Source organism: Mus caroli, chromosome 2 (genome assembly GCF_900094665.2).
Source record: "Mus caroli chromosome 2, CAROLI_EIJ_v1.1, whole genome shotgun sequence".
Taxonomy (NCBI): domain Eukaryota; kingdom Metazoa; phylum Chordata; class Mammalia; order Rodentia; family Muridae; genus Mus; species Mus caroli.
This window is the reverse complement of record NC_034571.1, coordinates 53,050,832-53,063,553: the sequence shown is the minus strand read 5'-3', so window position 1 is coordinate 53,063,553 and position 12,722 is coordinate 53,050,832. Positions and strand designations below refer to the sequence as shown.

At 38.9% G+C, this 12,722-nt stretch overlaps 1 protein-coding gene across 1 annotated transcript in view; it reads left to right on the top strand.

The window, feature by feature from the left end:
* Positions 1 to 11,947, top strand: part of Cytip (cytohesin 1 interacting protein) — a 61,922-nt gene extending 49,975 nt beyond the window's left edge. The window contains exons 7-9 of the mRNA XM_021152841.2: positions 751 to 820; positions 6,952 to 7,018; positions 10,511 to 11,947. Of these exons, the coding sequence (XP_021008500.1) occupies positions 751 to 820; positions 6,952 to 7,018; positions 10,511 to 10,977 (604 nt within the window). The 3' untranslated portion in view covers positions 10,978 to 11,947. The remainder of the gene's footprint in view (positions 1 to 750; positions 821 to 6,951; positions 7,019 to 10,510) is intronic.
* Positions 11,948 to 12,722: the final 775 nt, after the last annotated feature.

Here is a 12,722-nt window from a genome sequence, read left to right as displayed (position 1 = left end):
TCAAAAAGACTTAGAACAAATACTTTGAAATGTTTAAGAGTATGATTTCCAAGGTGAAATTAACTACCCTCCTCAGGTGGAAGATTTGTAGTCAAAACAATGCTCAAAACAAACCGACTCCCGAGAGAATAAACCTTCTATTTTTAGAAAACTATGATGTAGAAAGAGAAGAACATTGTTAAATCAGTTATTCTAGATGGCCATTTGTAAACTAAACTATTTCATTTGATGAAATGGCCATACATTATTGCAGAAAATCTTCCCTGTTTCAAGAAATAACACATCGAGTTCACTGTTGCTAAAATCCTGTGCACTGTTTGTTTTTTATTGACATTCCACCTGGCTCATAGTAGATGCCCAGTGAATGTTTATCAAATAACTGAGATTGTTGAGCCTGTCCAGGCAAGAGTAGATTCTGGTGGATAGCAACATAGTGTCTTGGTGCCATAGTGCCATTAGCACACAGTGCCTTCTAGAAAATGAGCTATGGTTTATAACTAGCCAGGATCTTTCCCTCCACACTTTGCCAGGCTTCTTTCCCCCTTTCTTTTTCCCCACTGTTGTTCAGAAATTTGGCTTAGGTCCAGATACTCAAGTATCCACACTCCATAGTCAAGAGCCTCAGAAAGGGTGACATGTATGCTGTATTTCTGGTATAGACTACTCTCCACTTGCAAGGCTTCTTAAGGATGGTACCTCTTTGAAGGATAGCTCTGTTGTTTACCCCACCTTTCCCTTCTCTTCAAACAGGATAGAGACTCTTAATGGAACAATGATTCACAGGAGAGCAGAACTTGAAGCAAAACTGCAGACTTTAAAGGTAACTTGACTTAACACAGCACGTCAGTTTTCATCCATGAATGTGTGAGTAGAATAATGATCTATCTTGAAAACTGAGATAGCCCTTGAAGGGGAAATGTCAGGATGCATCTAAGCTACCGACGGGTCAAGGACCACACAATTACCTTTGAAGGAATATCTAAGACTGTGAAAATGTGTAAATCACCCTCTTCCTTCCCCATTCAGAGTCTATGGGGCTCAGAAAGCCAGCGGGAAGGCATATTACCTGAAGAACTAGTCATTGATGCACCTGTGATCACTCTTCATTTACATTTTGTTGAAGGAGCAAAACAGAGGAAGAGGTAGCATTGAGTGCTGCAGAGAGCTGGTGGGCCCACACTTCTGCTTTCCCAGTCTCCTTTGCCTCTTTTCCTTTTGCGCCATTCTGAAAATGGACTATCTACCACTAACACTGGCTGTCCTTGAATCCTCTTTCATGGGCAAACACATTACTACCTTGAAAGGGAGGGAAAAGGTCACAAGGGACAGTGCCTGAAGCACAGGATGAATTCTCTGGCATGCCTCTTCGAAGGTTTTCAAAAATTCAGTTCTCTGTGTTGGTGAGCCTTCCAGGCTATGAGCTCCAGACACTTCTGGAGTGAGTTTGAAGGTGCTCGGACTCCTCCTAGTTTCCAGTACTGTCCCCTGCAGGACAATGGAGCTGCCAGCTACTTGGGATAGCTTGACTACAGGCAAGCAACTTACTTGTATTTGGTAACACAAGTTACCAAATTCATTACTTTTTCTCATGAAGTACACTCATTAAATTACTGATTTCAAGGGGACAATTCACTGTATTTACATTTTATCAAGAACCTTTCCCTCCTACCATATTTATTCACTAGCAAGCCTCACTAAGATTACCTTTGATACTTTTGACATATTCATGCCCATTCCCCATGATTTTTAAGTTCTATTTAAAATAAAATTATTAAGAATCCCTTCTACCCAGACTTTGATAGGAATTAAAGTTTGTTTATAAGTGAGAACAGTTGAAATCTTTGTGGCTCTCATTTGAATATGCTTTCATTTTTATTTAGCCCTTCATATACTCTAGAATAATTTTCTTTGTGTGTTTTCGAATACATTCTCTAGCAAAAGAAGGATAATCCTTTTTATTTTAAGTTTTGCCTTTTAGCTCAGTTATTCATCTAATTTACTTTTCTTCTCTTATAGCATTGGCTAGGATCTTCAGTCTATTGTAAACTGTTGTATTACTCATGATTTAAAGGACTGCTTCTGAAATTTATATAAAATTTCAATATCTATATTCTCTTCTAGAATATAAGTAGGTCCTTAGTATACTTTGAATGTCTACTTAAGAACTCATCTTCCCGACTCTTATTTACTATAGAGCATTTCATCAATTAAAACATATATAACAAGAGATGTTATTATGAACAACAAGAAACAAAAACATATACTAATGTGGTCCACTGATGTGTGCGCATTGCCCCTTCATTCAACTCTCCTCTGTGGGCCTTTGTCATTCCTGTATAATATTTCATTAAATAATGATAACTAAATCTTTCCAGAATAGTCCTTATATTTCTTTGCTACTTTTGAAGAACTGTCTTCTAGGTAATTGAAAGTATTTTGGTTTATGGGATCCAAGGTTTGTTTCCCTACTTTTGTGGAGACCTTTTATTTATTTGTTTATAAAAGAGCTTCTAAATATGGGTCAGTTGTCAGTCATCTACATTAAAACATTTTTCCTAAAAATTTAGTTTTTTCCTTTTTCATACTGAAGTCTTTAATTCATCCAGAGATATTTTTGCCATATACTGTAAAGTATGGGATAATTTGAATTTTGTCCATGCGCACAGGCAATTCTCCCAATATAATTTCTTTTGTGCTTTGCCTTTCTCCGCACCTGACTTGCTGTGAAACTTCTATTTTAACGAAGTCTCCATGTAATTCCATATTTGCTCTCAGACTCTCTAATATGGCCATTTTGATTTTTATCTCCAACTCAGTTTGCAATAGAGAGTGATACCTAACTGAGCAATGTTCTTAGTCTGTTGATCATCTGTCAAATTGTCAAGTTCCATGAGTAAATGCAAGAGGTTTGATTGACATTTCATTTTATATAGATAACTCAGTACCTCAGGTATTAAATATTACATGGTATTTCATTTTCTTGTTGCTAGATTTTCTTAACCTTTTTGCTGTTGTTCTTTTCATCTTTCACAAAATCTGATAATTTACACATACAGGTCATATGGGTTTTTTTCTGTTGTATTGTCCTTTGTACTTTAGCATTTTATTATAGTTTTTTCTAGAGAAATACATTTTATGGTTTGAGAATAGATATTCATAGATTGTTTGTATGCTGTTGATAATAGTCAAGCACTTTGTTAAACCACATAATATCTACCAAGTTGTTTGTATGTTATTTGGTGTGCTCTACAAGGATAATAACTGGACAAAATGGATTTAGTTCCCTTCTCTGCTGGGCCGTCTTGATGAGGGTTGTGCTTAAGGTGAGGGGAATAATCTTGGCATCCTTACTTTGTCCTTTAGTGGGTCTTTAGGCTCTTTCACTTTCTGAGGCACTGCCAGACTGAGTTCCAGAGTGGTTGTACCATCTTGCAATCCCACCAACAATGGAGGAGTGTTCCTCTTTCTCCACATCCTCACCAGCATTTGCTGTCACCTGAGTTTTTGATCTTAGCCATTCTGATTGGTGTGAGGTGGAATCTCGGTGTCATTTTGATTTGCATTGCTCTGATGACTAAGGACTTTGAACATTTCTTTAATGGACATATGAGATTCTTCTGTTCTGAATTCTCTGTTTAGCTCTGTACCCTAGTTTTTAATTGCTTTATTTATTTATTTATTTATTTATTTGAGTTTAACTTCTTGAGTTCTTTATGTACTTTGGATATTAGCCCTCTGTCAGATGCAGGGTTAGTAAGGGTTTTTTCCCCCAGTTTTGCCCATTTTGTCCCATTGAGTGTCTTTGCCTTACAGAAGCTTTTCACTTTCATGAGGTTCCATTTATCAGTTGTTGATCTTAGAGCCTGGGCTTTTGGTGTTCTGTTCAGAAACTATGAGTTCAAGGCTTTTTCCTACTTTCTTTTCTATTTGATTCAGTATATCTGATTTTATGTTGAAGTCCTTGACCCACTTGGACTTGAGTTTTGTGCAAGGTGATTAAATATGGGTCTATTTTCATCCGTCTACATACAGACCAGCAGTTAGACCAGTACCATTTGTTGAAGATGCTTTCTTTTTTAATACTGTATGTTTTTGACTTCTTTGTCAAAGATCAAGTGTCCATAGGTGAGTGAAAATAGCCTTGAATGACCTACATTTTTTGTTTCTAAGGCTCCCTTTTAGGTTTAGTGTTAAGTATATGACATGAGCTGGGTTGTTCCTCTTTTTAAAACTCTGGTAGAATTTTTGTAATGCCAGCTGAATCATCAGGACTTGGGGTTCTTTCTGGGGGGAATATTTTCCAACCATGGCTTTAGTTTCTTTATTATTAGTAAAGCTACTCAGATGTCTTTCTGGAGCAGTTTTAGTAAGTTCTGTGTTTGTCAATAAAGTATTGTAATTTTCAAATATATTTATATAATTGCCTGATTGCCTGTAAAACTTCCATTCTTAACCTTTAATCCCTTCTATAGCTGTCATTTTAATCCTCGTTTTAACTTATTCTTTTCATGCTTTCTTTTTACCTTCTTGGTAAGTACTTAATCCCTCAGGGCAGAAATGACTGGGTCTGGACTAAAGGCAGCTTGATTTCCCTTTTGCATGATGACATTTATTTTGCATCCTATATATGTGAGCATTCTATTCACAAAAGATGCAAAGACTGTGCAGAGCCCCAATCTCTTTGTTGGAGGAATTTTGTCCCTTCTGACTACAGGATTTCCTTTATCTTGGCCTATGCTTCAGCTGCTCAGCACAGATAGTGAACTAGTTAAAAGAGCTACTTTTAAATGTATCTCTGTTACTTGATAGGCCTATTCTATACTTTGAGAAGTATTTCATTTCAATGAAATTTTATTTTCTAACCTATCACAAAGTTATGAAAATTAGATGACATATTATCCGTAAGAGCAAAATAAAAAGATTAAGTGCTGGGATAATTGCTATTTGTCTTATGTAGAATGAAAATCCTGGAGCCATACCTGGAACCAATTCACCACGTTACAGCTTAGGGTTGTTTAAGGAAGCCGTTCATTGCGTACTCATTCAACAATATTCAATCATTCTTTCAGCTGCCATGCAGGCGTCCATATGTCATGTCCAGTGTCAGTGTGGTATCATGAAGCCAGATACACATACGCTTTTAACTCTCATGTGATATAGAACATTTAGATGTGACTAAATGTTTAACAACCCTGAATGAAACAGGCAAAAAGTCTCAGATTTTAAACAGTCACTTTGTTACCTCTGCTCTTTACACTGAAGTTTCCTTAGTATAAGTCATATCACACTTAGGTGACTAGGCTAGACTAGAAAATCAGGGATCATAAAACCTTCAGTCACAAATGTGAACTATTTGAAAAGCTCTGTCCATGAATTTTTGAAAGCCAAATTCAGAAAGATAATATTTTTTGTCTTTGTGTCTTTAGTTTTGACCAACAACTTACCTTTTTCCTTTACTCTGTTCTCCTGGAGGAGATAAGTATCTTTAGCAAAGAAGAAATGTGTAGGTCCATATGCGAGCTCTTGCTAGTCCTGTGTTTCACAGGCTTCTGTTCTTGGTTTTCCCATAACTATAAAGTTATAGGAGAATAAGAGGAGTCACTGATGCAGCCACCCATCCTATAACTACTCTATTACAGTTCAGGAAAACAAAAACAAAACCAAAGCAAAATAACAACAACCAAAAAAAAAAAAAAACCACCCAGAAAAACAAAACACCAACAACTAAAAAATGAGCTGAGCTAAGCTTTTCCCTGCTTTCATTGTTTGATTGAATATTGGCAGCCACAGAAAGGCTTCAGATACTGCTGTGAGTGTCCTAAGTGTTCTGTAGGATAAGGAATGATCCCCACTTCTCAGACTCATTCAATGATGTTCTTGAGATTTTATTTTCTTCCCCTTCTTCCATTTTCTTCCATTAAATGCACATAAAGAGAATTGCTCCTTTTCCAACTAGGCCATCTTTCTTATGAATAAATGTCCTTGGCAAGCCTGAGCTGTGGCCACATGGTGGCCTTGCTACCGGGACCTAAAATAGCAAAGGCAAGGTGAAGCAGGGGGCAGGAAGCCGGAAGGAGAGCGAACATAGAACACCTGCCTTTCCAGATGGCTTCTTCTCACTTGGCTTTGACTTCCATTGACTTGGCTAGCCTGTGGGCTGGACCAGGCCAGGCCTTCTGTGCTGAGTGATTGTTCTTATAGTCAATTCTTTCTCATGCTGGTCACATTCTTTTCGTTTGTCACATTCTTTTCGTTTGCTACAGTAGCCAAGGGAAGAAGCAGTTTTGAAGTCAAGGGATGAACTGGAGGTACAGCTCAGTTGGTAGAGTGCTTGCTTGACATGCATCATGTCTTGGGATTGCTCCTCAGAACCTCATAAATGACACGGTGGAGCATGTACCTGAGAATTGGAAGTGGGAGAATCCAAAGTCCAGTATCATCTTCAACTGCAGAGTGAGACCAAGAGTCTGGCTTAGCCTGAGCTACATAAGAGGGCATTTCAAAGTAAGCAAAGAAACAAAGTTAGGACACTTAAGTATTTTCTAGATAGATGTCAAATAAAATTTTGTTTCGGAGCCCAGACTTATTGATTGGTGATATTTACTACACATTTACAAATTTCTAGTTACTGGTCCAAAATTTTTCATCTGGTAACTTATCTAGTCCTAAAACTCTAGGGTTTCTATCCAACACTATCTGTATCACTCATGTACAAAGTGCTTACAGCCAGGAAACACTTTCAAACATAAAACAACATGAACTTCATCAGTTTTCTTCTTTTTCAAGAGAAGACTTGTGGGTCCGTGAGAAATCAGTATTCCTAATATCCTCTATAATTCAACCTAAGTCTCTGGAGAAGAGGAGTGGGGCTGTCAGGGCTGTCAGTCTCCCCTGACTTGCCCACTTGGATTTCCTAAGACTCAGAACCTTTCCCCCTTATCTTTCTCACAGCAAACCTTGAAGAAAAAATGGGTGGAACTCAGGTCTCTGCACTTACAGGAACAGCGCCTGTTGCATGGTAAGCTCAATTTCCTGCCAGGAAACCACATTCTCGTCACACCCTCTCAGCATTTCTGCCTCCAAATATTTTCAGACTATCACTATTAGAGTAAAAGTTTGCTTAGCACCAGTGAAGGCTACTGGTCTGTGTTTTGCTGGGATGAATACTGGAGTGACTGTGCTTGGCACAGGCTGAGTCATGCTACACTCTCTTTTCTATACACACTACATATGCCTTTGAAAACATGCATGGACTTGGGAATTACACATTTGAAAGAGGTAACCAAAGATTGCAGAGGAGCCAGAGGAAACATTGCCTGCCATTTGTACCCCATCAGCCAATGAGTTATATTCCTGAAAATGATTCTGGCTGGAGCTATTTCAACGGAAATGGCTGTGTATTTTATAGGTAGAGCATCAACCATTTTCCAAATTCCGTTAGTTATATATGCAGAGAATCTCAGGACCAAGTCAGACAGACAAGATTATTATGTTAAGATGCATTTGTACTCTCTTGTTTTGAAGCAAGGAGTTGAATCTAGTTGTTAGTTTGCTCTTTTTGTTGTATCACTTGAGGTCAGTCGAGTCAGTGTCCTGCTATATGGCCCTGCCTATTCTGATGCTCACTAAGTAGTCCAAGGGAAACTTCTTACACCTTAGCCTCCCAAGCACTGAAATGTCAGGCATGTACCACCATAGCTGGCAGGAGGGAACACTATGTACAATTAATTTACTGGAGTCATTAGCTGTGTGGGCTGGAATGTAGGTTATTTCATCTAACCTCTATTTAGAAATTGGAATATTTGTTCAAATGGTAACTACTTGGCAGAAAAAAATTCAACTTAAAAATAATTTAAAATTGAGTCATAAAACCATTAAAAACTGTACAAATTCATGACTGTCATCACACACACACACACACACACACATATCATATATGTGTGTGTGTGTGTGTATGATGTGATGTGGTCAAAATAAATTTGCTCCTCAGATATTTATTTATTTATCTATTTATTTACTTTGGTGGTAAAATTTTTACAATATCTTCCTTTTAGATTTTAGAAGTCACAGTAGACTTGTGACCTGTAGTCACCCTACCATGTAACACACCACACTCTTATCTAATTGTAACCAGTGCCCGTGGATTAAGGTTTCAGGAAACCTCTCCCCTTGCTACACAGCCTATGGTAACCACCATTCTATCCCCAATAACCATCAGAACATCGCTAGATTCCGCCCGTAATGAGATGACACCATATTTGTGTTCTTGTGCTTTTTTCATTTAACACTTCCATGTTCATACATGCCATCACAAATATGAATTTTTTTCTTTTTGTTGTGGGTGAATGGAATTCCACTACGCATCTGCAGTAGTTTCTTCCCACATTCATCAGTTAACAGATATCTTTGCAGATCCCATGTTTTGGCTACTGTGAATGAGTTGAGCATGCAAGCACAGGTTTTGTTGAAACACCAATCCTGTTTCCTATGGATATCCATACACTAGTGACAGTACTGGGTTTTATGGTGGTTTCCTGTTTGTTTTTTTGTGGAGCCTCTGTACTGTTTTCCATGGCAGCTGAACTGTGTGAGGTTATTTTTCTCCATCACCACTGATTTTTTTTATCTTGTGTCTATTCGGTGTAAGCATCTTACAGGGGTGAGATGACTCTCATCGTGTTTTTATTTGTGCTTCTCAGTTGATTAATGATGCCACATATTTTTCATATACCTTTTGGCCAATTTCATGTCTTCTTCTGACAAATATGTACCCCAAAGTCTATTCAACATTGTATCTTATAGTCTTTTATTTTTTTCTGTCTTCTAAAGTTCCTTTATAGTCTTAATTATTATTTAGGCATTGATTAACAGTTTAGAGACTTGGTTTTCACTTTATACTAGACAAGTTTGAAACACACACACACACACACACAGAGAGAGAGAGAAAGAGAGAGAGAGAGAGAGAGAGAGAGAGAGAGATTCTTGAAACCTTATTCAACTTCCTGCTTTTCATAGACGTGGAGTGTTTCAGAAGCCTTTGCTGAACTACTGAAGGTTTCTGAACAGCCCAGCATACAGTTTTCACATGGACAGGAATAGTCTTAAGTAGATCTAATATCAGGAGCTACATTGGTGCACATTTTTTGAGGGACTAGAGGTGTTCGTTCATCTGCTTTTCCCTAGAACTAGAGGAAGTACTCAGGACACGAGGGTCTATAAAGCAATTGCTCTTCTATCTGGATTTATCAGCAGCGAAAGACAAAACAACCCAGTTGTAGCAGAAAGGAAGCATTTTGTAGACTGACTGTGCTTGGCTTCATAGATCAAATGGAGGCAGAATAGTCTCTCTCTACATTGTCAACCAAAGTCACAGGAGAGCAGAGTAAAGAGAACTAACACAGGATGCCTTTTGGAGGACTTGGCACCCTGTACCTTTTTTTATTTTAAAATAGACTCACATTCTCAGTTATGGTTTTCTGAGCACACTAGCTGTCCAAGCAATGAGAAACAGGTGGGCAGGAGAGAATGTGACTCACACTTCCGTTTGGGGAACCCATTTGTGGGTTATCAAGCACTGACAGGAAAACTTGGCCAAGCAGCTAGAATTCTGAGGACAGAGATGCTTTCTAAGCACAGCACCATCCTAAAACATTCAGCCATTCTAAGAGGAAATTTGGGATATTGAGACTGGAAGGTACAATTGGTTCCATAAACCTTTTATAAGCACATGTTCTGGTTTGTAGCTGTTTTCCCAATATAAGTTAGATAGCTTTATAATAAACTTATGATTCTTTATAGAGAGAGATCATAAGAACCAGAGAACTTTCTGAGCATTTATTTTGACCTCCCTTCTGTGAGCATTTTCATAAAAGTTTCCGGGGTTACACAATTTAAGAAATTAGCCCTTGGAGGTTCACAAAGTCACACTGTCTCAGTGTCATTTGCATTGAACTGATTTCAAGTCAAGCACACTCCACTCTGCCACTAAGACAAGTCAGCTTACAAAAAATAAAAGTTTTATTTGATTCAGTGTTCAAAGGTCTCAGTCCATAATAAACTGGCTTGGGCCTGTGATAGTACATCATGGCAGACACACTCAGCAGACTAAACCTGCTGTTAGTGGCTAGAGAGTGAGGGAAAAACGGAGCAAGAAACAGAAATTTTAATCCAAGACTGTGTTCCCAGTGACCTACATTTTCCAGGGAGGTAGCAACTTTTAAAATTTTCACCATCTCCCAGTAACATCTCCATGCAAGCCTCCTGGAGTACATTCTAGATCCAAGCTATGGGCATGAATTATCTTGCTTAAATGTATTCTAAGTTATAATTTTCATGACCTTCTTATAGCTAGTCCATGGATGCTAGCTTGGTTAACCCTCCTAACTTTATTTGTGCAAGTGAAAACTTGGGCCAGAGTCTATGTCCTTCCTCTCTTGAGTTCTTTAAAGTTGGGTGTGCTTTCTTGTAGGGACTGCTAGTTGAATTCAATAGACTCTTCTCTGTATTGTAGGAGACACAGCAAACTCCCCAAATTTGGAAAACATGGACCTCGATGAGTCGACCTTGTTTGGAAATCTGCTGGGGCCGAGTCCAGCCCTCCTGGACCGGCACCGACTATCCAGTGAGAGCAGTTGTAAGAGCTGGCTGAGCTCCCTCACAGTGGACAGTGAGGATGGCTACCGGAGCAGTATGTCTGAGGACTCCATCCGGGGTACCTTCAGCCGACAGACCAGCACCGACGATGAGTGCTTTCACTCTAAGGATGGAGACGAGATTCTGAGGAATGCTTCTTCCAGGAGAAACCGGAGCATCAGTGTCACTAGTAGTGGGTCCTTTTCTCCCTTGTGGGAGAGCAATTACTCAAGTGTGTTTGGGACCCTGCCCCGGAAAAGCAGACGGGGAAGTGTCCGGAAACAAATTTTGAAATTCATCCCTGGCCTTCATCGCGCAGTGGAAGAGGAGGAGAGTCGCTTTTGATGGGCTGCTGCAGACCTTTTGAATTGGCTTGTTTCACAATCCTCTCTCTACCCGCCAAGATGAACTCCTGGCTTAGTGGGAAAGTACAGATAGACTGTGAAGTTCACATCCCATTTCACAGTAGCAGTGACCTTTAAGTTCTTATATTGTTATTTTGGGGTCTTATATCAGAGGGTTGTTTTTGTTTGTTTGTTTGTTTGTTTTTCAATCAGTAGTGTTCAACTTCTAAGCAGACATCAGGAGAGGGAAGTAATAGGTTAAATAATATAAGAATATGTCTGCTCATTCTAATGCTGGCCAGGAAAGTACAAAAATGTTTATTATACTGACCATGCATGTAAAAGGTGGAGAATTCTTAGATCAAGTATGAATATAGACTGAAAGAATATAATTATTGGGTTGCTTTTAATATGTTAATTTGATAGACTACAAAACCTCCTATTTGCTTCATTTACTCTGTAGCCTCTGGGGGGAGCTTGCCCAAGAGAGAATTAAAATTGTTTTCAAACCATTAAAGGATCATAAAACATAGGACCATAAGTATCTTCTCACTTCAGCAGTGACAGTGAGGCAGGAGAGATGCCCAGTATTGGTGCAGAGGAGAGCTCTTGGTGCTGGGATCCTATGCCACTCCCCACTCCATCTCTAAACAAAGTGAGTGAGACTCTCATTATTTTCGCCCATCTCAATTTTTATTTTCTGCCTGAACATTCATGCCAAGGCCAGAAATCTCAGGATCAAATCTATAGATCTGTGATTGTATTTTGCTGCAAATGTCTAAAATTCTAAAAATGAGAATGGGGAAGGAACATTTCTTCTGTATGTTTATCTCCTGCTACACGTCATTAAACATTCCACATAGGTATCACCTCAGCTCCCAGTTCCTTGTTAGCCGTGCTTGTATTGTACTCTCACCTGTCAATCATGCTCTATGTTATTTCAACATCCATTAAACTCTTTGTTCTGGTGATACAGCTGTTCATTACCTGTATGCTCAAGTAAATAACCATGTGATAAAGACTTAGGTTGATTCTAAGCACACTCTCTTCCTCTCTCTCTCTCTCTCTCTCTCTCTCTCTCTCTGTGTGTGTGTGTGTTTGTGTGTCTTCAACAGAGCTGATACATTTAAGTGAATTTCTAGTTGGTCTATAGAAAGCAATTTTGATTTTTAAAAAGTGAGGTAAAGTCTGTAGGATAATAAGTAGTAAAAGATATCTAGGTGGGACCTGCTGCCTATAAACTCTTTGAACTAAGACACATGTTTTTTTCGTGTGTGTTATTCGGCACACTTCTCACGTATACTTGCAGTACTGTCTCCCAAATATGGAGTGTCAGGCAGCCTAAAAGCACCTTAGAACAACTGGAGACAGGATACAAAAAAAAAAAAAAAAAAAAAAAAAAGAAAGAAAGAAAGAAGGAAAGATAGAGGGGAGGGGAGGAAGGAGAGCGAGAGAGAGAGAGCGAGAGCGAGAGCGCGCGCGAGAGATCAGGGTTGCAGAGCCTGTGGTCATGGCTTGTCAGTGTTGTCCTGGCTAGAAGTGAAAGCCATTTCTTCTTGGATGTAGCCAATACTCTTGGCTTCTTTAGGAATCGTTACTCTTTTGCTGGTTCTGGTGGAGTTATATTAGAACAACTGGAGCTTTCTCATCAGGGTTGTGCATGATACAGGGACTTAAAATGTCTGAAACTCAACTCTCACCAAAAAAATCAACAGTGGCTTTTGAGTTGTCTCAGATGAATAGTAA